The 26,890-nt window shown below is 41.9% G+C and overlaps 1 protein-coding gene across 1 annotated transcript in view; it reads right to left on the bottom strand.

The window, feature by feature from the left end:
- The window catches only part of LOC109916697 (Na(+)/H(+) exchange regulatory cofactor NHE-RF1-like), a 160,873-nt gene extending 146,830 nt beyond the window's left edge, over positions 1-14,043 (bottom strand). The window contains exon 1 of the mRNA XM_048611122.1: positions 13,446-14,043. Within this exon, the coding sequence (XP_048467079.1) occupies positions 13,446-13,883 (438 nt within the window). The 5' untranslated portion in view covers positions 13,884-14,043. The remainder of the gene's footprint in view (positions 1-13,445) is intronic.
- Between the last annotated feature and the right edge of the window lie 12,847 nt (positions 14,044-26,890).

Genomic DNA, 26,890 nt, shown 5'->3' with positions numbered 1-26,890 from the left:
CTCCTTCCTATAGCAAGGTGACAAAAACAGAACACAATACTCCAAGTGCGGTCTCACCAACACCCTGTACAACTGCATCATAATTTCCCAACTTCTATACTCAATGCCCTGACCGATGAAGGCCAGTATGTCAAAAGCCTTCTTCACTGCCCGGTCTACCTGTGACCCCAATTTCAGAGAACCGTGCATCTGAAATGCAAGGTCCCTCACTTCCACTATACTCCTTAAGGCCCTACCATTCACCATGAAACTCCTATCTGGATTTGACTTTCCAAAACGCAACACCTCACGCTTATCTATCTTAAATTCCATTTGCCATTTCTCAGCCCACTTCCTCAGCTGATCAAGGTCCTGCTGCAATTTCTAATAATGTTCCTCACTGTCCACCAACCTACCTATTTTAGTGTCATCTGCAAACTTACTAATCATGCCTTGTACATTCTCATCCAAACTATCAATACAGATATAAAACCGCAATGGGCCCAGCAGCAACCTGAGGGACACCACTAGTCACAGGCTTCCAATGATGATGAATGGACAGAAACAATGAGTTCTAACAACATTTGGGGCTCAGTTACAAAAATTATTAAAATATCATTAACAGCTAACAGAAAAAAGGCAAATGGAATGCTGGCCTTGATCTCAATAACAGAGAGCAGGAGGTGGCAATCATGCTTCAATTATATAAATGCCTGGTTAGACCACACCTGGAATACAGTGGGAAGTTCTGGGCATCACATGTTAGGAAGGACATAGCAGTCTCATTGTGAGTGCAGGGTTGGGAAGTAACAAGACAAGCCTGTACTCAGTGATTGGCAGGACACTAGGAAAGTCAGGAGGAACATACAGCCCACAGATCTCTAAAGGCAGAACGACAGGTTAATAGGGTAGTTGTTAAGTGGCATACAGAATGCTTGCCTTTATCATTTGTGGTATAGATTATAAGGAAGGTTACATTGGAGCTGCACAGGATTTTAGTAGAGTACTATAAGAAGCATGTAATTGCCATGGAGGGGTTGCAGAGTAGATTCACTAGGATGTTGCCCGGGATGGAGCATTTTACCTATGAACAGAGGCTGGATAAGCTTGGGCTATTTTCTTTAGAGCAGAAAGGGTCCTGATTGAAGTGTATAACATTTTGAGGGGCATGGACAGGTTAAATAGATAACAGCTGTTCTGCTTATTGAAGGGTCAATATCAAGGGGTCATGATAAGGTGGAAGGCAGGAGGTTGAGGGGATTGGAGGAAAACATTTTTACTTAAGTGTGGTGGAAATCTGGAATGCACTGTCTGGGAGGGTACGTAAGGCAGGAAACCTCAAACTCTACAAAGTAACTGGATAAGAGCTTGAAATGCCATAACATTCAAAGTCACAGGCCAAGTGTTGGAAAGTGGAATAGTGTTGATTTAGAGGTTTTATTTGTCAGTGCCAAAAGGCAGACTTGATGAGCGAAAGGGGCTCTTCTGTACTGTCTGATGCTGATTTAAATCAAAAGAAACCTGGACTCCAAGGGTTAAAAACCTAAGACAAGGTCACACAAAGTAGGATTATATTCCAGGAAATTTCGATGATTAAGGGGTAATTTGATTGAAGTTTAAAATAACAAGGCAGCACAAAGGATAGAACAACAGAGAAACTACTCCACTGGTTGGTTCTCTGGAACCATGGGGCAGAAACTGAAAATCTGGATCAGAACTTCCAAAAGTGAAGTTAGGAAGTATTTTCACATACAAATTGGTGGATGACATTTGGGATTTCTTTTCTGCAAACAACAATTCACACTAGATCAATTAGTAATTTTAAATCTGAGGCTGATGATTTTTGTTAACCAGAGGTATAAGTGTAACAGGGGCAAAAGGAGTAAGCACAGTTAATGAACATGGCTGGTCTGTGACCTGCATGATTTGGGTTTGAGGCACAGTTGCAGGGAGGCTTGACACAGGTTTATCTGCAGCCTAATAAGACCAGAGCAGTGACCATCCCCAGAATGGTGATGTACAGATCTGATGGAATTGAGAATATCCTGGGATTCACTCAGAGACATGTACACACTCTCAGCCTTAACTTTTGGGAGTTTCTTTTTGAACCACATGCTATTTAGGCTAAAGAAAATAAAAAAAAAATAAAAATTAGGGCATTAAAATGTTGGATATTTTGATGGATAATTATTTCAAGATATAAAATGGGGCAAACAGAAGCAGACAAAGCTTTCCAGTTACTGAAGGACCAGAGGTTACAGAAACAAAGTTGAAATTGCCAGATTTAGCACAGAACAGAAGAACATTTCTTACACAGAAAGTTGAGACTCTGGAACTCAGTAGGGTTAAAGGCTGAGGCAGAGTTTATGTCAAAATGTAAGATTCAGTTGAATAGGTGGATAAAGGAAAGGGCATTGAATGGATAATGAAAAAAAAAGAGCAAGCAAATATTACTGATAGAATTTGCTCTTTACCCAAACTGCCCATTCTGCTAATCAACTGTGATGTCTCTCTGTAAACAACAGCCTCTGACTCTCAGCAATCAAAGAAATCCAATTATCACCACACATTTCATAAACACACTTTTGCCTGTTCAACTCCCACAGCTTTTTGATGGGAACCCCATTACACTAGCACTGATATTGCACAGTCTCCAGAGGAATTTTCACAATTCAAACTCAACACCGCAATAAACCTGCCTTAACACACCACATGCACTCCACAGACATGTACTACACCCACAAACTAATTTATTTCAAACCAAATCCTCAAATTCTCATCACACACAGCAATCCTTGTATAAAGCAAAGAAACTTAAAACATACATTCAGACAGACAGTCATATATTCAAACACACTTCACACATAGGGCCCCAAGCACCCTGGGCAAGAGACAGGGTATTAGTGCCTATACAGGCCCCAAAAAGTCAGCAGCAAGAAGCAAGCATGGACTGAGAGAGTGTTGCGCTGTTGGCAGTGCTATCTTTCATACTACCATATCGTACTATTCGGAGGCCCTGTCTGCCCTCTCAAATAGATGCAAAATATCTCAAAGCACTAATTCAAACAGGAGCAGGGAGTTCTCTTCAGGATACTAGTCAATATTCATCTCTCACATTGCTGCAGTGAGGATAAAATGCTAGATAAATGCAAGTCTTTCTTTCTTTAAAACCCCACTGTCAAAATTAATCTGAACATTCAGCAGGATGAAAGGGTTTTCTATAATCTGAACCAAAGCCGATTTCCATCACACGTAGTGATGTATGAAGCAAGCAGTGGGAGAAGATTGGAAACAGCAGACATATACAAATTCTGGTTGGTTATAGTGTTGAAAGTGAAGGTGTAAGAGCCGGTTTTCCATGCACATTTTCTTCACAGCTTTGCTAATGTCCTGTGTAGCAACTCAGGAAGTTGTGGTTTCAGTTTAACTGAGTCTTCAAGCTCCTTGGCTCGCCCAACAGCAATTCTGGGGTCACATGACTTGCTTCATTAAACTTCACACCTCAGACAAATTATCAGAAACCACGAGGAGCTGCATAAACTCTCAACTCAGAAATTCAAGTATCTTTTACTACATGCTGCAGGAAAGTTTAAAGCGTTAGGGTATGTATAAACCACAGGTGAACATATAACACATTAAAAGCCCAGTAGTACCTCTGATCAGGTCTATAAACTTGATAATCACTGATGCTGGTCTAAAATCATTGAAAAAAAAAAATCAGGCAGGAGATCATCATCAGGTAGGAAAAGGACTGGTTATGCTGGATTCCTTATGGGTCCATGAGTATCTACTGCAGCATGCTTATCTGTAGACCTTGGTCTATAAGATGCCCTACAGATATAGAGACAGATATAGAGATAACAACATGGTCTCCACATAAAGGGCAGAGTCTCATAGCCAATGGGCTAGAAGAGCAGGGACCTCAGCACTTATGAGATATCAAGTACTCATCACCAATAGCTGGGCTCAGACAGAAATGGATGTCTTGTTATTCACAGTTAGAATGGAGCTGAACTAGTCTAAGTTTTATCTATACCAACTGGAAGCTTTCTTCAAACTTGTATCTGGATATCCCAAAAATCTAAGAAACAAAGGAATTCTCTTAACACACATCCTGAGTGACGGGATAGTGTCTATTGCCCCTCACTATCTCTCTTGTAAGAAGACTGTGCCCACTGCTCCTCATTATGGGTAGAGATCATGTCTGATATCACACATTATAAATAAACAAACAAACACATAACTAGCAGTAACGTCCAGTTCAGACAAAACCATTCTGAATTGAAAAGACAAGGGGGTCAGCTTTGGTTTAGCAAGCAACATTCTTCAGTCAAGTCACACGGTCAGCAGTTCATTGAATCATTCCAGAAACTTGAACCCACAGTCCTGACTGTCACTTCAGTGCAGTACTGAGAGAATTCTACATTTTGACAGAGACATTAAACTGATGTCCAATCCACCCTCCCAACTGGCTATAAGTGGTCCATAAGTTGAAAGTACTAGAGGCTCATTTATCCCTCAGTCAACAGAGTGGATTATGTTTTCCAGACTGGAGTAGGATGATAATCCACCACATTGACACCGGGGTGGGGAGAAGTTATTAATAATTACCTCAAAAAGAATCAAAAAAAAAAAAACTTTCCAGAAGTGACAAAAACACATGAAGCTCCAAGCACAACTGACAGTCAATAAGGCTCATTACCTCAGAATCTCACATCTGAAAGAAGCACTGTCTGCTCACAGGCAGGTGTCAGAATAGATTCAACTTTTTAAGTCCAAACTGATCTCATCAGCACACAGCAGTTCCTCTGGTATCTGGTTCTCAGCTCCAAACCAATGATTCTGCTAATGTGCCAAAGGAAGATCACGCTCAGATTTTAAAATCTCAGGGTGTACATGGATTTTCAGATACACATTCATGGCTGTTAGATAGCAGACAGCACCAACTGTTCCTTATCAACATATTCATAAACGTACATTCTGTTTGCACTTACAGGTGGCTGGGAGGTCCTAATTCATTCTGTGTCTTCACTTAGAGAGGGTTTAAAAGGTGACAATATAGAGGTTTTCCTGTAAAGATGTGCTGTACATACTGAGTATTTGATGAAATATTAGCTGCCTGAACTGGTTAGGAATTCCTTTCCCAATACAAACAACTCTCAACCTGAATTGAGAAAGCATGTAAAAAAACAACAGCCCAGGTTTCCCACACCCATACACCTTTCAAAACAAGTTCCTTTTTTCAGAGACAAAGTACACCAGAGTGAGTTAATATTAAACAGAATGACAAACCATCATGGGAAAAGTCCAGCACAGAGAATCATAGAATCCCTACAGTGTGGAAGCAGGCAATTCAGCCCATCTCACCCAGACCCACCACCTACCCTCACCCTGTAACCCTGCATTTCCCATGGCCAATCCACCTAACCTGCACATCCTTGGATTGTGGGAGGTAACCACAGCACCCAGAGGAAACTCGCACAGACAAGGGGAGAATGTCTGCGTGGAATTTGCACAGTTGCCTGAGGGTGGAATCAAGCCCAGCTCTCTGGCGCTGAGGCAGCGGTGTCAGCCACTGTGTTGCCCCTAGTTGGAATAGTTAACAAAAATCCTCCCTAAACCATGTCAGGGCACACAAATTTGAACATCTCTAAATAATATTAACCAAGCAGATCCGATGTTTGCAACAACTGATCAGGGTCTGACATTGACGTTAGACATGCACAGGCTCAGTAAGTGAGCTGGACTTAATGAAAGTTTGGAAGCAGGCAGAACAGTTTTAAAGAGTTGACACTTGTTCAGATGAAGACGGCAGTAAAGCCAGGAGATTTTAATAGATGAGTGTGGAAGTAGCAAACAAATTCACATATTGCCCCATGTTAGAGGTGAGTAATATTTCCTACATGAACGCTGAGGAGTCCATAAATAAGGGGTCAATGAGTCTTTGGAGCTCTCTTCTTCCAGAAGTGATGGAAGCATTTTATTTCACTACTTTTAAACCAGAGACAACAGATGCGCGGGCGAGGGCAATGAAAGGTTATTGGGGTTGGTGAAAAGTTGAAATAATCAGATCAACCCTAGTCTTTTTGAATGTACACCAGTACGGTCTACTCCTGCTCCCAATTCGTAGGTTTGTAGGCACGTTTTAAAAAAAAAAAGGTGGAAATCATCAAGTACCCACACTGATTTCTGCTCGGCAGGGAATGTGTGTAATGGCTAAGAACAGTGCAGTAAGCAACAATAACCTTCCTGATGGAACAGCAACTCGTTGCTACGGTCGTTAGCACTTGACCGCACCCCTCCCAAACCATAGTGCAGGGGTCCCCACCCTCACACCTAATACCCCCTTTACACAGTACTTCGATAAATATTAACAGAGCGAAATTAAAAAATTATTTTTAAAAAAAAAAACAATATTTCCTCTGTTTTAATGCTGTGATAACAAGCCATGAAATTTGCTTAGTTTGACCTTTTGAAATAAGTTCATTGCAAACTCCTGGACTTCGCATCATGTGTCAATCTAGTAAACAACCTCCCAGCGAGATGAAATATTTCAGCACTTTGGCCACTGTTGAAGAGGATGCAAAGTGCTGAAATAGGAGAAAACAGTTTCATGTTCTCTTCACATACGCATGGTCACAAGAACACTTCTAAAATACACAAACAGTCCAAGACACCATACAGGCTATTGTGCCTCTGCTGTTTCCTTGAAAGAGTTCCCTAATTAATTCCACACACTCTTAAATCCTTTCCTTTTAAAGTATTTATTCACCTTTCTCTTGAATGTAATTCTTGAATCTGCTTTCACCAGCCTTTCAGATAGCACATTCCAGATCAATAACTCACTAAAGTTTTCACCAGCTCCCCTTGGATTCCTGCAGAATTCACTTCATATATGGGACCTCTGGTTACTGATTCTTCTAGCACTGGAAACAGTTTATTTTTATTTACTGCTAAAATCCCTCAAATGATTATGAGCATGAATTACTCTAAAGAGGTTTGATCACTCGTCAGCCCTTCTGCTCCAAGCAGAATAATTCCAGCTTCACCAATCACCACATACATGAAGTCTCTTATCGCCATGGTACCATTCTGGTCAATCTTCTATAGATTTTAAAAAGAATGTCAGAACTTTCAGAAAGGGCAGCATCCAGAATTAAATATATTATTGAAGGCTAATGCCAAAATGTTGACTTAACAGGTTAGCGCAGCCTCCTTGCTATTCTAATCTTGTTAAGAGCTAATATAGTGAAAGATCACACTTTCTTTTAATGTTAAAAAAATTCCCAATTTGCCCTTCAAAACTTGGTGTACATGAAACCCAAGGTAACAGCAAACTGACAAAGCAGTGACCCACTAACAACAATGAAATGATTTTTGTTTAATTCATTTGTGGGATGTAGATATCATTAGCAATAACAAGCAATGACCGCCCATCTCGAATTGCCTTTGAGGTAGCAGAAAACCACCTTCTTGAACCATTGCAGTCCACATGGTGTGGTGGGTTCCAGATTTTGATGCAAGAGCAGTAAAAGGAATGGTACTATAGTTCCAAGTCAAGAAGGCCTGCAGCTTGGAGGAGAACCTGCAGGTGATGCTCCCATGCATCTGCTACCCTTGCCTTTCTAGGTGATAGAAGTAGGGAGCTTCGAAGGTACTGGTATTGCTGCAACTTGCCATCTTGGATATAGTACACATTGCCATGTGTGTTGGAGCTGATTGAACATTTCAAGTAGGGTTGATCAAGCAGGCTGTTTTATTCTGGATGGTGCTGACCTTAAGTATTGATGGAACTACACTCCGATACCATACTTTCTAGGCATTACTGAGAGATAAATGTGGACTAGGACTTTGGGGAGAACTTCTCTGGAAACAGAATTATGGGAAAGATCCCATAGAACTGTATTTGTACATGTTGCTTGGGTGCAGAGAGAGAGAGAGAAAGGCCCTTGAAAGCATAGCCAAGGTGGTGTTCATATTTTGTTGAAGCATTGCTCTCTAATAAAAGGGCAACCACAAGTAAACCACAAACTGCCCATGCCTCCGCATTTCCTTCAACCAAGTTCAACTGCAGTCAAAAACATGTGTCTACTTCTCCTCCACAACCACAAGTTGGCAGAGTCACAGTCTCATCTCTACAATATACATCAAATGCTCTGATGGAAGATAAAAGGGAGTCATTTGCTGTGCAACAGGACAACCAGACTATCCACAGGTTCTCCATGCAAAACTGGGTAATCCGAAATAATAGCTAGCTCTGACTAAATTCCTAGGATATATTTTATTTTACTTGAAACAGGACATTTAGGGTGTGCTGATGATGTGATAAAGTGAAAGCTTTCCAAGAGAAATCAGGTGTTGGAAGGAGATCAAAAATTTGTCTCTTGACACACAGTCTGTGCTTTGCAAAACAACAGCAGGAAAGATGTGTGAATGGTGCTGAGAGATTGAAGCAGCCTCTGATATCTTGGAGGCATTAGTATTGTCGCTGCACCAAATTGTCGCTCACCGCACTAATTTAAAAACCACACAGCGACATGTCAGGAAATGAACAACACCGCTACATGCCTATTCAGTTTGTGACCTTTGCTAATCTCCTTATTCAGGTCAAGAGTTAAGAGGGTGCCGATCAAGGAACTATCCACAAACTGATGGCAATGTTGAGATGAACTGTAACTCCTGCTCAATTATTACCTTAATTTACAGCACTTAGCCTAACTTTCCTTCAAGTCTCTCTCCAGACTTCAAAAGCCTAACAATTTATGGTTTAGAAATTACAGATTAATTTTTCCCAAATATAAAAATGAACAAAATCAGTCATAATGAACATCATTGTGATAACTCAGTTTACAATAGCGAACAGCTATCACCTAGAAACATCACCGATCACAACTTGGAGAAACAAGTCCATTCTTTGTCAATAGTTTATTTACTCAGAATTAACATCAAACTAAAAGTGTTGCCATTCAGGAATTTCAAGTGAATCAGTCTATGCTCAGAGTTTTACAGGCACTTCCCAGACTTTAAGTTTAAATTTGAAAAAGGGCCATCAATCACGCACAAACCGAACCATACACAGCTTTGTTTAATTTTGAATTATAACCTCTAATCAACATAATTGATGCAGGCTGCACACAGTAATTAGAAATGCAGTCAGCTTTTGAAGAGCTCACACACACTAAACGGATTTAAAAAGAACAGCTACAAAAAGTTGATAGGTCCAAGTTGTTCTGCATTGATAGACACTCCAAGTATAATCCCAGCAAAACAAAACCTTTAAACAAACCATTAATAAATTCTGCAGACAGCTTTGCTTTGCATTGGTTGTAATGCTGCTGTAATTACAGGAAGCAGTATTAAGTCACTACCAGAATGCCGTCTGCATAACCACCATCCATGGAAGTCAAAGCTACATTTCACATACTTTTCCTTACAAAACACAGTTAAAAAGAATGCTGTCCTCACGCATTGCAGGTTACAATAAACAGTACACTCAGAAATCTAAGTTCAAGTTTCTTTTGCGACTAAACCTGCTGAATATCAACTCTGTCAACATGCGTGGAATCATAATGTTGCAATTGAGTATGATGGAAGGATGGGCATTCCAGGTTATGCAAACTGTCTATTCATCATTATTTCTCCAACAAAGCCATAATGATTTAATGGACCATAATTTATCTCCAAAGCAAAGCACATTAGGCACAGCACAGGTCCACAAGGAGATGCTAACCAATCTGTATTTATATGTCATACTAACAGTACTCAAAACATTCCCCAATCAGGTATGTCTCAAATTGGGAACAAAAAAGTTCTTCACTGTAGTGACTAATTGGATGGTGTTCTGGCAGTTAACAAGCACATTACTCAAATTGTATTACAGAGCTCCTTCAGGGTCTTTATGCTTTCAGCTGTAGATAAATCTGATTCAATAGTTCAGCCTGCACATGTGCTTAAAATAACCACCAGAGAGAATGGAGCTGGGAGAACAGGTGAAGGCCATCACAGCATTCACCAGTTCTTGGATTAATTGCTAAATCTGAGCATGTTAGCTATACTGTATCGAATAAAGATGCTGCTTTCAATTCATAGACAATTGTCTACTGATTTACTATGAACATGAAACCACGCATTGGGAAAAGCTTCCATTAATTTTAAACTGCTGGCTAGAATTCGATCTGATTGGCTTCATTCCAAAATGGCACTGACACAATGCACCAAACTACTGTTTAACTACATAATCTATCACCACTAGCTTGCCATCAACAGCAACCTGACACACAGTTGTGGGTTCATGCCTAAGCAGGAACAGTGGGTGGGCGGGGGTCTCTATGTAGGATGCACAATTAGCTAGAGTTATCTGAACTACAATCAAGTTGTATTGGGTCTACTGAACAAACAAAACACAGTTCAGCTGACTGATGCCACTGAGAGGCAATAGTGTCCAAAAGACCAACAAACCTTCTTGCATAAGTCACCATACTTCAATAAGTAGTTGCTGTAAGAAACACTGCACCAATTTAACAAAACGCTCCACAAAGATGAAAGCTTCAAAAGAAAATAGCCATTGTGCAATCTGTCCATTGTGCAAATTGTCCACTGGGCACTTTACTCTAAGTTACTTCAGAGCTAGTGTGATTTATTTCTAGACTTTGTACTCCAAAAATTAGGCGGTGCCTGGAGATCATTTTGATCAATGTTAGGTATTCTGTCACTGTATAACACTTAAGAACAAGACTGGTGGGAATAGGTCCATCAGTCTAACAGCCTAACACTGGAGGTGAGAGCAATTTGATATAAATTAATAGTAAAGCAGCATCTCACACAAGTGTGGTGGTTTTCAGTTTTGATCTATAATGTATTGTGTTGATACTTTGATCACATAATTGTTACAGCGAGAGTCACATTTTTTCAGTAAGTGAATGACCTGCTCTGCAAACTCAGTGTCACAGTTGATATTTGTTTCCTACCCAGGAAGGGAAGTGCTGAAGCCTTGCATTCAAATCTGACAAGTGAATGAAATGGGCCATTTACAAGAACTCAAGCTCATGAATTTTACATGCAAGTTTGAATGCCAAACCAGAATTTCACTGCTGCAACCCTTTCACTGCAATAAGTAAGCTCCTCCTCTCAAAAGGAGAAAGTGGCCTCATTCAACTCACTGTCAAGATAAGCAGCTACAGCATCTGAGGTAGAGGTGGATGGGGGAAACATACAAAATGCAGAGATTTTAAATTCAAGGTGGCATTCACACCATCATGTCTGTGCTGGCTGAGAAACCATATAAAATTGATCTCACTTTCCAGCTTTTGGTTATGATACCTCAAGTGGAAAGAATAAAAAGTTAGTACTTTCTAAACAGTGACAAGGATTTCTGCCCATACAGCCCTTTTGAGCAAACAGTCCCAGACTCCCACCATCCTCTGGGCAAAAAAGACTTAACTCATCACTCATCCTTCTACCAAATACTTGAAGTGTGGGCCTCCCATTCTTGGCCTCTTGAAGAGAAATAAGGCCTTCTGATCCTACCACTATCTAAGCTCCTCAATTTTATACCAGTTAATTAAACATCCCTTCAGACAGCATTGTTCCAAAAAAAAAAGACACCTTCAGCTAAATCAATCCTTCCTTGTAGTTAAATGCCTGCATTTTCCTCTTTAACCTCTCTAGTTTACTCTCACTCTTCTTGTAAGAGGATGGCCAGACTATCTGCAGTACTGAAACTGTGGCCTTACTAGTGCTGTAAACAGCTTTAGCATAACCTCCCTGCTCTTAGTGACTCGGCCTCAGTTAATAAAGTAACATGCATGCCTTCTGAAGGAAAAAAATTTTAAATTGTTCACGGTCTTCACTGGTTTGATCAGAAAGCCTCCTGGATCCCAGCCAGGCTCTAAATCTCCAAGAGAGTGAAAAACCTACCCTACTGCCAGTCACAGTCAGTGTGAAGAACCTCTGACAGTCTAAATGGAGACATTTAAAAGAAAGAACATTTACTTTACTGTAACAAAAGCAGAAATTGCTGGGTAATTATATTTAAATGTAATCTTGCACAAATAAAGAGATTCCTTTGGTTTGTTTGTTGGATAGAGTCAGACTCCAAACTGGATCTATTTCATTGATATGAAACCTGTACATAACATTTTTTATGAATAAAGTATATTTTCAAAATAAAATAAACTCAGCAGGTCTGGCAGCATCTGTGGAGTGAAATCAAAGTTAACATTTCAGGTCCAGTGACCCTTCTTCAGAACACAGATGGGTTCTGATGAAGATGCACCAAACTCAAAATATTAACTCTGTTTTCTCAACAGAAGTTGCCAGACTTGCTGAGTTTCCTCAGCAATTTATGTTTTTGTTTCAGATCTCCAACATCCACAGTTCTTTGTTTTATTTTACAACCTCAAGTCTCCAGAGGGTGATCCACAAACTTTAGGTAACAACTTTCAAGTGACTGGTGCAAAAAAAAAAGTAAATTTTTCCCTTCATTTTTAGATCAGAAAAGAATTACAAGACATGGAGTTTTACACAGTCCCCTAACAAGATCCAGTGGGAATTACCTATTGACAAATCTTACAGCATAGGAGCAGCTTTAGTAGGGCTAATTAGATTTTCAGTTATTCCACCACACACCCATCCAATGAACAGCTTTAGCACTTACTGCTCAGACTCTGACCTCAATACCTGAACTGTGATCATCACAATAAATACTAACTAAACTTGCAAATGTTTGCAAGTATGTGCTCATATGTGCTGAAATGCAAGTTATTGACCCTTGTCTCCTGTGGCACAGGAGGAGGGGAAACCTGAAATGAACACCCTCTCAATCCAGATCCCTGTACAAAACAGATTTCAGCAAGTTTCTTCCAGTACCAAGGACAGTCTGTTCTACACCAGACTGTTCAGTGGCATCCTGTGAAATCTCTCCCTAGTCTTTGGGAGTTTTCTACTGCCAGCTCACTCATCCTGTTGTGGGTAGAGCCAAACTCTATAGGGTTGTTCACTTAGTAAAGTAAGTTTAGCATCAGATTTAGACCCTGGACTTAGAGCCTTAGAAAAACTGAGTCTCTAGTTAGGACCAGAGCTGACCCCTCAGCCAGTACAACTCTTCAGCACAGCCCACTGGTGCTACACACACTGGCGGCTCCTAGTATTCTTATTCCTAAAGCCTTTAACTTTAGCTCATAAACTACTACAGATGAATTGCTGAAAGAATCTCCTCAGGGAAGGAGGACAGCGCCGGCCTTCCTCTCCAGATGCTGCGCATTCCCATCCCCGAAGGACCCGCATTCCGGCCGTACCCACCCCAGCGATTCCAGTGCTCCCGTCCCGCTCGTGCCTATCCCACCCCTTCTGTGTCAGAAACTGACCTCCTCCATCCCGGGTAATGACCGCCACTTCCCACTGCCCTATAATGTTCCCCGTTCTCAGAGCGGTGCGCCCTCGGGCCAGCCTCTCCCCAGCCCCCTCACCTTCTCGCTGCTGCTCTGAGACACAGTGTCTGCCGCTTTGGTCTCGGCTACCGGGCTTTTCTCTTCGGGCTCCGCCTGCTGCCCCTGACCCGATTCCGTGGGGTCGGGGATGCCGTTGATGTATTCCTCCTTGCACACTAGCCCCCGGGCCCTCAGTAGCTCGTCCGTCTCCCTGTCCACCACCAGCAACCGGGTTTGCTCAGCCACCGCCTTGATCTTCTGTACCACTTGCTGGTGGCTGTCCTGCTCCACACTGTCCCCGTTCACCTGAATCACTTTGTCGCCGGCCCGCAGCCCCGCTCGCTCAGCTGGAGAGGCCGCTTCCACCAGGCGGATGAACTGGCCGGTCTTGCCCTTCTCCCCGTGCAGGTGGAAGCCGTATCCACTCGGGCCTTTCTCGATGACACAGAGCCGGGGCCGGAGTTGCTCCTTGGTCATGATGGGGATACCCCTCAATCAGTTACTAACTCAGGGAACACTGTATTGAAGCGTCACTCTGGGATACTCTGTATCCAACTGAGACTCGAAAATATTCTGTGTCTGCGCGCGATTCACAAACTATCACCACAACCAGGGACGGCCTTTCCTTGACTGACAGCTCGTCTCGCCAATCACTGACAGCGCGTCTTCATCCTCAGCCAATCGACGCCATCCTCCGCAACGCCCCCACCTCATTAATATTTATTCCACGTTGCCTTCAAATTTGCATCCTCACTGACGTGACAAAGCAGGAGTTTAACATCTTCATCGGTTAATGCAAAGTCTGCAAAACTTTGCAGAGAAATGATAAATTCCATGCCGCGAACACTTTTCAAAATGCCATGGCGTAAACTTGCAAAGGAGGCTGCATTACGAACTTTAACAATACTTGCAAACCCCGCCACAGTCGCCGGGCAACTCGTTGATTGACAAGTCTGAGTGAAGCTGAAAGCGGTAGAACTGCAAATTTAGGAAAATTGCAGATAAACAGTCAAAGATCAACAGTGTATCCTCTAGTTCACACTGCATACTCAACTATAGAACAATGTCGTATTGGCGCACGCAAGAACAAATCTTAGTAAAAATATATACGATAAAACTTAGGGTTTTTTTTTAAATTCCCTCTTTTAGTGCTGCCAGTGCTGTCTCCTGCTGGTTAGAGAATGCATTTTGCAGAATTTACAAGATTTTCTTTGAGGATGCAGATGGTTTCAGGAAAGTCAAGTTTTTTTGTCATTTTACTCAAAACCATTAACAAGATTTTTAACATACGAATACGTACTTTGTGGAAATGTTGTTCCTGTGGAAAACAAAGAAGAAAGGAAGAAAGAGACTTAAATAATCATTGACACTGCAAAGAAAGAGCGAGCAAAACTAACAATATTCGTGAAACTGATGGCCTCAGCCTTGGATGCTTAAAAAATATTTGTTGCAGATATACTGGGTGCATTGTTCGTATTTCTGAAAAATTTTCTAGATTTTGGATGGAATGGAGCAATCAGAAATTAGAAATATAATAATGAATGTAGTCAGCATAGATTTCAAAAATGAAAATCCAGCTGGATCATAGAATTTTGCAGGACAGAAGGTGGCCATTTGGCCCATAGACTGTGTATGTCGGCTCCCAGAAGAGTTACCCAGTCAGTCCCATTGTATAGAATGAATTGATTTGATTTGATTTGATTTATTGTGACATGTACATAAAACAAATGTTAAGTGTTCGGAGATAGTAAGAACTGCTGATGCTGGAGTCAGAGATAACAGTGTGGAGCTGGAGGAACACAGCAGGCCTTTTCTGAAGTCAACCTGAAACGTCAACTTTCCTGTTCCTCTGATGCTGCTTGGCCTGCTGTGTTCTTCCAGCTCCACACTGTTATCAGTTAAAAGTGTTGTTGTGTTGTGACTTTCCAACGCCATCTTAAAACACAGAAAATAAACCAAAACTCAGAATATAAAGCCAGAAAAATAAAACAATCAAGTTCATCTTATAGTCTTATTTCAATACAGTGAGGTGGTCTTTGGAATAGCTCCCACTTCTAGCTCAGCCAGATCAGGGGCCTGGATCAGGGCCCCTCCACCCTAATGTCTTGAATCCCTGCTACTAAACCGACTACGCTGCTGCAACTGTGCTTCATCTCGGAAGAATTGATGAATGTACTAATTTTTCGAGAGGGAATACAGCAGAAAACGTGGTAGATGGAATTTATCTTAACTTTCAAAAGGCTCTTAGCAAGGTGCCCCAGAGGCTTTGAGACAGCAAACAGAGAGTGGGAGTAAAGAGTAGTTACTTAAAGTGGCAGACGTGGTGAGTGGTGTTCTACTTGGATCAGAGCTTAGATGTTCCGCAACAAGTAACACCTCCCAACTCCACATAGTCTGTCCACCATCTACAAGGCACAGGTCAGGAGTGTGATGGAATAATTCTTATTTGCTTGGACAAATGCAACTCCAGCATGTTCAAAAAGCTTGACACCAAAAGGGGAGGTGATGGCCTAGTGGTATTATTGCTAGACTATTAATCCTGAAACTCAGCAAATGTTCTGGGTACCTGGGTTCAAATGGGGGAATTTGAATTCCATAAAAAAGTCTGGAACTAAGTATCTAATGATGACCATGAAACCACCGTCAATTGTTGGGAAAACTGATTTGGTTCACTATTGTCCTTCAAGGAAGGAAACTGCCACCCTTACCTGCTATGGCCAACATGTGACTCCAGACCTACAGCAATGTGGTTTGACTCTCAACTGCTCTCTGAAATGGCCTAGCAAGCCACTCAGTTGTTTCAGTCTCTTCAAAGTCTCAACAAAGGAATGAAACTGGATGGACCACCTGGCATCAACTTTGGCACCAAAATGACAACAGCCAAAACAGCACTGATGACACTGCAAGGTCCTTCTTACCAATATTTGGGACCGAGTGTCAAAATTGGGAGAGTTGTCTTACAGACTAGTTAAGCAACAGCCTGACATAGACATACTTACGGCATCATACCTTACAATGTACCAGTCACCTCCATCACCATCCAGGATATGTCCTGTCACACCATACGACAGACATAACAGAGGCAGTGACACAGTGGTCTACATCTGGGATGAAGTTGCCCTCAACATTGACTCTGGAATCCATTAAGTTCTGGCAGATTAAGCACCTCAAATTCAGTCATCGGTCAGGAACAGCAGGGTGTGACTGCAAGCGAGGCAGGTAAAATGATCCTGTATTCAGGAACAGAGGAGACTCAGCTCTTGACCTTGTCCAACAGGTACAAGGTACTTGCTCCCTGTGTGGATGAGGACCAGAACTGTAGGGGGGATGAGCTGCTGACCACAGCACTGTGGTACAGTTGGCCAATCAAGAGGAGGGAGCAAAAAGACAAGTGGTAATTGGAGGGCATTGTATACTCAGGGGAATAGAAAGCATCCTCTGTAAGCAGGATCGAGAGTCCCGCATGGTATGTTGCCTGCCCGGTGCCAGGGTGAAGGATATCGCTGACCAGCTTGAAAGGATATTGGAGAGAGAGGGAGAGGATCCAGTTGTTGTGGTCTATGTTGGGACAAACAACATAGGCAAGACTAGGAAAGAGGAGCTGTTTAGGGGTTTATCAGGAAATAGGAACTAAATTAAAGAAAAGCTCCTCAAGGGTTATAATCTCCATATCACTACCTGAGCCATGTGCAAATTGGCATAGAGAGGCAAGAATAAGGTAAGTAAACACGTGGCTAAAAGAATGGTGTGGAAAAGAGGGGTTCCTTTTCATGGGGCATTGGCATGAGTACTGGAACAGGAGGGATCTGTACCGTTGGGATGGTCTCGTGGGATGATCGAGCTGGGACCAATGTTCTAGCGAAAGGTGTAAATAGGCTGGTCAACAGGACTTTAAACTAGAAAATGGGGGTGGGGAGGGCAGGGTAAAACACCAGGAAGTATGGCCAATGGGAAACAAGGCAGCAGGTTAACATCTGTGTAGGGTGGATTCAACTGCATGGAAAAGTATGAAAAACACTGAAAAGGGAAGTCAGGAGAGGTTATTAAATCCTTCAGAACACAAAAAAGGAGACAGCATTTGGAAAGGGTTAGGAATCAAACTTCAAGCACACCGGATAAAGGGATGACAATGAAAAGAGGGATAGTAAATACAGGACTGAAGGCATTGTATCTGAATGCATGCAGACTATGAAGTAAGGTAAATGAGCTTGTGGCGCATATCGAAAATGGCAGGTATGATGTGGTGGGCTTCACGGAGACGTGGCTGCAAGGGGATCAGGACTCAACAGCTAAATATCCAAGGATATACATCCTATCGAAAAGACAGGAAGGTGGACAGAGGGGTTGTGGTTGCCTTATTAGTAAGGAATGTAATTACATCAATAGCAAGAAACGATGTAGAGTCAAATGATGTAGCATCTTTGTGAGTAGAGTTGAGGAACCACAAAGGTAAAACAAAACATAATGGGAGTTATGTACAGGCCTCCAAACAGTAGTCAGGATGTAGGGTAGAAAATACACCAGGAGATAGAAAAGGCATGTAAGAACGGAAAGGTTACTGTGATAAAAACAGAAGTTGCCGCAAAAGCTCAGCAGGTCCAGCAGCATCTGTGAAGAAAAATCAGAGTTAATGTTTCAGGTCCAGTGAACCTTCCTCAGATCAGGGTTTGGGTCTGGTCACCCTTCCTTAGATCAGGGTTCTGAGGAAGGGTCACCAGACCCGAAATGTTAACTCTATTTTTCTTCACAAATGCTGCCAGACCTGCTGAGCTTTTCCAGCAACTTCTGTTTTTGTTCCTGATTTACAGCGTCCGCAGTTGTTTCAATTTTTATTAAGGTTACAGTGATCAAGAGGGATTTCAATATGCAGGTGGACTGGGAAAATCAGGTTGGCAGTGGGTCACAAGAAAAGGAATTTGTGGTCTACAAGATGGATTTTTGGAGCAGCTTGTGGTGGACCCCATTAGGGAACAGGCAATTCTGGATTTAGGAATGTGCAATGAGGCAGACTTGATAAGGGAGCTTAAGGTGAAGGAACCCTTAGGAGACAGTGACTCTAATATGATAGAATTTACTCTGCAATTTGAGAGGGAGCAGCTAGAATCAGATGTAACGGTATTACAGTTGCATTTAGGCAACTACAGAGGCATGAGGGAGGAGCTGACCAGAATTGACCGGGAGAGAAGCCTAGCAGGAAAGACAGCGAAACAGCAATGACAGGAATTTCTGGGAGTAATTCAGTAGACACAGCAAGAACTTATCCCTAGGAAATAGAAGTGTACCAAAGGAAGAATGAGGTAACTATGACTGACAAGGGAAGTCAGGGACAGCATAAAAGCAAAAGAGAAAGCATATAATGCGGCAGACGGCAGTGAGAAGCCTACAAAAACAAACAGAGGACAACTAAAAAAGAAATAAGGAGGGAGAAGATTAAATATGAGGGTAATTTAGTCAGTAATACAAAAGAAGATTGCAAAAGTTTCTTTAGGTATATAAAGGGCAAAAGAGAGGCAAAAGTGAACATTGGGCCGCTTGAAAATGATGCTGGAGAAGTAGTAATAGGGAACAAAGAAATGGCAGAGGAACTGAACAAGTATTTTGCATCACTCTTCACAATAGAAGTCACGAGTAACATCCCAAAAATTCAAGAGAGTCGGGGAGGGGGAGACGCAGAGGTGAGTGTGGTAGCCATCACCAAGGAGAAGGTGCTAGAAAAACTGAAAGGTCTGAAGGTGGATAAATCACCTGGACCAGACAGGCTACACCCAAGAGTTCTGAAGGAGATAGTTGAAGAGATAGTGGACGCATTAGAGGTGATCTTTCAGGAGTCACTGAATCAGGGAGGATCCTAGAGGACTGAAAAATTATTAATGTAACCCCTTTTTTAAGAAAGGAGTAAGGCAAAAGAGGGGAAATTACAGGCCAATTAGCCTGACCTTGGTCATTGGTAAGATTTTGGAGTCCATTGTGAAGGATGAGATTTCTGAATACTTGGAAGTGCATGGTAAAATAGGGCAATGTCAGCATGGTTTCATCAAGGGGAGGTCATGCCTGACAAATCTGTTAGAATTCTTTGAGGAGGTAACAAGCATGTTAGACCAAGGAGAGCCAATGGAGGTTATCGACTTGGACTTTCAGAAGGCCTTTGACAAGGTGCCCCACAGGAAGCTGCTGAGTAAGATAACAGCCCATGGTGTTAGAGGCAAGGTACTCCACTATGTTGAGGGGCACAATCACCGTGCTAAACGGGACTGATTTTAAACAGGTTTAACAACTCAAGACTGAGCATCCATGAGACGCTGTGGGCTATCAACAGCAGCAGAATCATACTCCAACACAATCTGCAACCTCTTGGCCTGACATATCGCCGACTCAACCATTACCATCAAACTAGGTGATCAATCTTGGTTCAATGGAGAGTGCAGGAGGACATGTCAAGAACATGAAAATGAGGTGTCAACCTGGTGAAACTACCAAACAGGATGACTTCTTTGCCAAACATAAGCAGCAAGTGATTAACTAAGATAAGCAATCTTATAACAAATGGATCAGATCTTAACTCTGCAGTCCTGCTCCATCCAGTCATGAATGGTGGTGGACAATAAACAATTCATTGGTGGGGGAAGCTCCATAAATATGCCCATCATCAATGATAGAATTGCCCAGCACATCAGTGCAAAAGATAAGGCTAAGCATTTGCCACAACCGTGGCTGGGTGTAAGTGCTGGTTGGATGATCCTTCTCAGCCTCTTCCAGTAGTCCCCAGCATCACAGATGCCAGTCTTCAGCTAATCCGATTCATTCCTTCTGATATCAAGAAAAGGCTGGAGGCAGTAGACACTGCAAAGGGGTATAGGCCCTGATAACATTCCTGCACTGATACAGAACACTTGTCCTCCAGAACTTGCCTAGCCAAGCTGTTCCAGTATAGCTACAACACTGGCATCCACCTAACAATGTGGAAAATTGCCCAGGTATGTCCTGTAAACAGAAAGCAGGTCAAATTCAACCCAGCCAATTAGCGCCCGATCAATCTATTCTCGACCTTCATTAAAATGATGGAAGGTGTTATCAGCAATGCTATCAAGCAGCACCTGCTCAACAACAACCAGCTTTCTGATGCCCAGTTTGAGTTCCACCAGGGCCACTCAACTCCTGACTTCATTACAGCCTTGGTTCAAACAGGGACAAGAATACTGAATGCCAAAGGTGGGGTGAGATTGACAGCCCCTGACATCAAGACCAAAATCAATCGACTCTGTAGAGCCCTAGCAAAACTGGAATCAATCGGAATAGTGGAAAATGCTCCACTAGTTGGAGTCATACCTGGCACACAGCTAGATGGTTGTGGTTGTTGGAAGTCAGTCAGTCACCTGAGCTCTAAGACATCTCTGTAGGTGTTCCTCAGGGTAATGTCCTAGGTTTAACTATCTTCAGCTGCTTCATCAATGACTTTTCCTCCATAATAAGGTCAGAGTTGGAATGTTCACTGATGATTGCTCAATGTTTAGCACCATTCATGACAACATGGATACTGAAGCAGTTTATGTCCAAATACAGCAAGATCTGAACCATATCCAGGCTTTGCTGACAAGTGGCAAGTAACATTTGTGCCACACAAATGCCAGGCAATGACCATCTCCAATAAGTGACAATCTAGACATCTCCCCTTGACATTCAATGGTGTTACCATCACAGAATCCCCCACTATCAGCATCTTGGGGGTTACCATTGACAAGAAACTCAACTGGACTCACCACATAAATACACTAGCTGCATGAACCGGCCAGAGGCTAGGAATACTGCAGTGAGCAACTCGCCTCTTGACTCCCCAGAGCTCGTCCACCATCTACAAGCCACAAGTCAGGTGTATGATGGAATACCCCGCACCTGCCTGGATGAGTACAGGTCCAACTACATTTGTGAAGCTTCACGCCACCCAGGACAAAGCAGCCCTCTTGATTAGCACCACATCCACAAGCAAGAAACTCCCTCCACCATCAATGTTCAGTAGCAGCAGTGTGTCCTGTCTACAAGATGCATTGCAGAAATTCTGTAAAGATCCTTATACTGACCTTCCAAACCTATAATCACTTCCATCTAGATGGAGAAGGGCAGCAGTACATTGAACACCACCACCAGCAAGTTCCCCTCCAAGTCATTCACCATGCTGACATGAAAATATAACACCATTTCTTCAGCATCACACGGTCAAAATCCTGGAATTTCCTCCTAAAGACATTGTACGTCAACCTACAACACAGGCACTGCAGTGGTTCAAGAAGGTAGCTCAACACCATCCTATCAAGGACAACAAGGGACAGGCAATAAATGCTGGCCAGCCAGCAACACACAAGTCCCATGAGAGAATAAAATACCATCCAGGACAAAACAGCCCGCTTGTTTGGTACCACATTCAAAAAAAATATTCATAACCTCTACCACTGACAAGAGGCACTGCAGAACTTCACCAAGGCTTCTTAGTCAGCACCTTCCAACCCCAAAACTACCACCACCTAGAAGGACATAGGCAGCAGATGCACAGATCACCACCACCTGCAAATACCTCTCCAAGTGACTCACCATCCAGCAAGCCTAGCTAGTGTAGAGGAACAAAGGGGTCTCAGAGTAAAATACACCAATTACTAAAAGCTGCGCCACAGTTTGGCAAGGTCATGAAAATGAAATCAGCCTTCTTTTTAAGAGGGATAGAACTGAAAAGCAGGTAATGTAATCTAGCAAACCTTGGTTTGTCAACATTTAGATTACTGCATGCAGTGAAGGTTGCAGAGACATTGGAGAGGGTGCAGAGTGGTTCAAGTAGTTAGCACTGCTGCTTCACGGTGCCAGGGACCTGGGTTCAATTCCAGCATTGGGTGATTGTCTGTGTGGAGTTTGCATGTTCTTCCTGTGTCTGTGTGGGTTTCCTCCAGGTATTGTGGTTTCCTCCCACTGTCCAAAGAAGTACAGGTTAAATGGATTGGCTTGGTAAATTGCCTGTAATGTTCACAAATGTGCGGGTTAGACATGGTAAATGAGGGATTATGGGGGTGGGGTCTGTGTCTGGGTGGGACGCTCTTCAGAGGATTGGTACAGACTCAGAAGGCTGAATGGCCTCTTTTTGCATGATAGGGATTCTAAGTATTACACAGATGATACCAGAAGTGCAAACACATACATATTACATTTTGTGGTCTCTCCTTTTTGAAAAAAATAAGCCTGATGGTGACTAAACAGAGATCTTTAAAATGATGAGTTGTTTTCATTGAGTGGATTCAGAGAAAATGTTTCCTCTTTTGGGGAGGAGAACAACTAGAGGCAATCAAAAAAGATAGTCACCAAGAAATCTAACATGAAACTCAGAAGAAACATTTCTCCCCAGTGAATGAAGAGAATGTAGTACTTGCTACCAAGGAGTAGTTGAAACAAATGGCATAAATGAATTTAAGAGGATGGTTGTTAAGTATTTGAGGGAGAAGGGAATAGATGGCTATGATGATAGGTTTAGGGGAGTAAAGATGGGAGGAGCTTTGAGTGAAGTGTAAATATTGTTGAGGACTAGTCAGAACTAAAGGGCGGCATGGTGGCTCAGAGGTTAGCACTGCTAGCTCACAACACCAGGGACACAGGTTTGATTCCACCCTCCGGCAACTGTCTGTGTGGAGTTTACAAATTCTCCCTTGTCCTCTGAGTACCTTAGTTTCCTTCCACAGTCCAAAGACGTTCTGGTTAGGTGAATTAGCTACAGGAAATGCAAGGTTACAGGGATTGGGTAGGTCAGGGCGGAATGCTCTTCAGAGGGTATGTTTGGACTCAATGGGCTGAATGGCCTGCTTCCACACTATAGGGATTCTACGATTCCAGTTGGGCCGAATGACCTGTTTCTATTCTCTATGTCCTCTGTACTCTTATGTACTTCCAGTGAATTGGAGACCACAAAATGTAATGTCTCTATTCAACAAAGCAGTGACTAGAAAGCAGAAAATTATAGGTCTATTAGCCTAACATCTGTCATTAGAAAAGTTCCAGAATTCAATGTTAAACAAGTAGCAACAGGACATTTAGAAAATGATGATATAATCAGGTGTTAATATGATTTGTGGAAAAGAAACTATATTTGATAAATTTATTAATATTTTTGGGGTTGCAATAAAATGTTGGATAAGAGAGACCAGTGGCTATAGTAATTTTGGGTTTCCAAAAGGCATTTTGGAAAGATGACACATAAACATTTACTACAGCAACCCATAACATATTTATATGAAACCTTTATCAGAACAAAACCTTCCAAAGTGCTTGACTGGACCATTGTAAAACAAAATGTGTCAGTAAGCCACATAAATAACATAATGAACTGGATTTAGGACATGCAGGGAGCCATATTCACATTTTCTCACCTTTGGAGAATTTTACCCACAGCAGATCCAGAATCAGGCAGCTAATTTACATAAGTGAAGGCCCTAGTTATGAACATCTTGCCACATTATCTTCATTTTGCTGCATCAGGAGACCGCCTTACAATGACATTGCAGGGAAAGACTTCTTTATGCAAAAAAGGGCCATGGGAAGAGAAGGAAACACCATGGCATTTAAAATTTCCCTGGAGGGGCTTCCTCACCTGCATTCAGCCTTTTAATTTTCTTAAATATATTTTTACCTATCTTCTGTATGTTGCAGTACCGCTATCTGCTTTAGCAGTGGCCACTATTCCTGGTGGCATTACTGAGTTTGGTCAATAAAGTACATTTTAAGATGTGTCTTAAAAAGGAAAGTGAGGTAAAGAGACAAAGATGTGTAGAGACGGAATTCCGGAGTTTGGGACTAAGACTGTTGAAGACATGATCAGTAATAGTGGAGCAAAAAGAATTCAGATGCTGGAATTAGGGGACTGTTGACATTCTGGAGAGTTTGGAGCTGTAGGATTGAGGGGCAAAGCCTCAAAAGGATTTGAAAGCAAGAATGAGAATTATCAATCAAGCCTATGCTTAACTGGGTGCAAGTGAAGGTCAACAAGCGCAGGGGTGAGAGATGAACAGGACTTATTGAGAGTTAGGACATGGGCAGTGAAGTTTTAGATGACCTTGAGTTTACAAAACGTAGAATGTGGGTGATATGCCAAGAGTTGGTTGGAATGGTTGAGGTATCAAAGTCGTGAATGAGGCTTTCAGCAGAAGATAACCTGAGATAAGGTAAAGTTGAAGAATATTACAGAGGTGGAAATAACTGGTGTTAATTCGGTACAACCATCAGGTCAGAAGCTCATCTTGAGATCAGTTGTGACACCAAGGTTGCAAATCTCAAACTGTGGCCAGGAAAAGGGTTGAAATCGATAGCTACGAAAAGAGTTTGAAGAACAGACCAAAATAAATAACTTCAGTTTTTCCAATATTTATCTGGAAGAAATTTCTGCTTATCTACTGCTAGATGTTGGTTAAACAATCTGATATTTTAAAAACAGTGCAAGCATTCAGAGAGGTAGCAGTGAGGTAGAGCTGAGTGTTGTCAGCATGAATGTGAAAACTAACTTTTTGCCCTCAGTAAATGTCACCAAGGGGCAACATTTGTTCAACTTAAGTACTGTGGCAGGGGCAGAAACCTGACTGGAGAAAACCAGAAAAGATGGGAATGGTTTTGGGAATTGACAACATATTCAAGGACTTTGGAAAGGAAAGGGAGGCTGAAGGTAGACTGATAGTTTGGCTGGACAGTGTAGTCAAGGGTTCATTTTTTTTAAGTTGAAGAATGATCAAGGAAGATTTAAAGGCGAGACAACACCTGAACTGAGAAAACCATTTGCAATATCTGCTAAATGGCAACCAGAAGGAGATGTTGGGTGGTTTGCAGTTTAATGAGAATAGGATCATAGGAGCAGGCAGTGGGTTTCATGAACAGGATGAGCTCAGAGAGGGCATGAAGGGAGATAGGAGAGAAATAAGAACAAGATGTAAGCTTCAGGCATAGGGAAAGGGACTTTGGCCAGGTGAGCTAGCAGCAGGCAGGGATTTGACAACAGCTGGGTGGATTGTTCAATCTTAGGGACAAAGAAATGCCTGAGATAAGAAAACATTTCTTGTCTCTGACAGTAGTGAATCTATGGAATTCTTTACTGCAGAGGGCTGTTCAGCTGGATAATTAAATATAATCAAGGCTGAGGCAGACAGGCATTTAATGAGTTAGGGGAATCAAGATTTATGGGGATTAGACAGGAAAGTGATGTTGAGGATTATCAGGTCATTTTTCAATGAATGAAAAAACTGATTCAATGGGCTGAATGGCCTAGTTCTACTCCTGTGTCTTGTAGCCTTATGGTATAACTGTTTGCTTAATTCATGTACCACCCAGGGATCACTCAGATCCCTTTGTACCATGAGTTCTGCTATCTCTCTCCATTTAAGTAATATACTTTTTAAATTCTCCATGCCAAAGTGGACAAGTTTACATTTTCCTACATTCTACTCTGCCTTTCAACTTCTTGCCCACCCACTTAATCTATCTAAATCACTTTTTCAGACACTCCTTCCCCTGACATCTTACTTTCCTACCTATCTTGGCATCATTAGCAAATTGAGCTGCTTTTTGTTCAATGCAAGTTACTGATATTGATTATAAAGAATTGAAACCAAGAACCATTGTCTGTACCAATCCACTGGTTACATCCTATCACCTCAAAATTACACTGTGACTGGTTCACAATAAAAATTCTAAATCTGCATGTATAAATATAAATATGAATTTTCATTTTGAATAATGGAGGTCTAAAAGTATGATGCCAATTGCTTCCTGTTCTCTAACGACACCTTATCTTAAATTTGCATTTGGTTTTGACTTTCCAACATACGCACGTCACAGGAAACTGACACATAAACACAATGTCGGCAATGCCCATTATTTTGTTCCTCATTTGTGCAAACTGATTTTAATTGAGTGAGTGAGGCTGCTAAAGTTGGTCAGAGCTGTCATGGACGTAGGAAGGAAAAGTGGAAGCGTGGATTTTAATGTTGAGTTCTGCTCAGGTGCTTCCCAATGCCTCCTCCCATCTACCATGAATTGAAATATGTCATGTTAATAATTTACATTTCACTAAGTGATTACTTCACCCACATCCCTTCTGATCCAATGTCAACAACATTTCTCACGCAGGGTTAATTTACATCATCTGGAGACTGCACATTTTAAACAACCTCTCCAATCTTGTCAATAAATTGCATTTATGAAGTCAATTCAACTGTGTGAGAAGTCAATGGAACTTCACAAGAACATATTTGAGGGACAAAGCTAGGTGAAATAGGAAAGTGTAATCAAAGCTAGTTTTAAGGACAATCTCAATGGATCACTTAAGTATTCTCACATATAATTATTTGAACACAGGGGATATGCCTTCAGTTACCTATGTCCTAAACTTTGGAATACTCTCCCTATCGCTCTCGAGCTCCCTTCATGCGCTTTCCTCCTTTAGGACAGACCTGTAACATATTCTTTGAGCA

Source organism: Rhincodon typus, chromosome 23, assembly GCF_021869965.1.
Source record: "Rhincodon typus isolate 14 chromosome 23, sRhiTyp1.1, whole genome shotgun sequence".
Classification (NCBI taxonomy): Eukaryota; Metazoa; Chordata; class Chondrichthyes; order Orectolobiformes; family Rhincodontidae; genus Rhincodon; species Rhincodon typus.
Note: the sequence above shows the minus strand (reverse complement) of the source record. Positions and strands in the feature narration are given on the sequence as shown.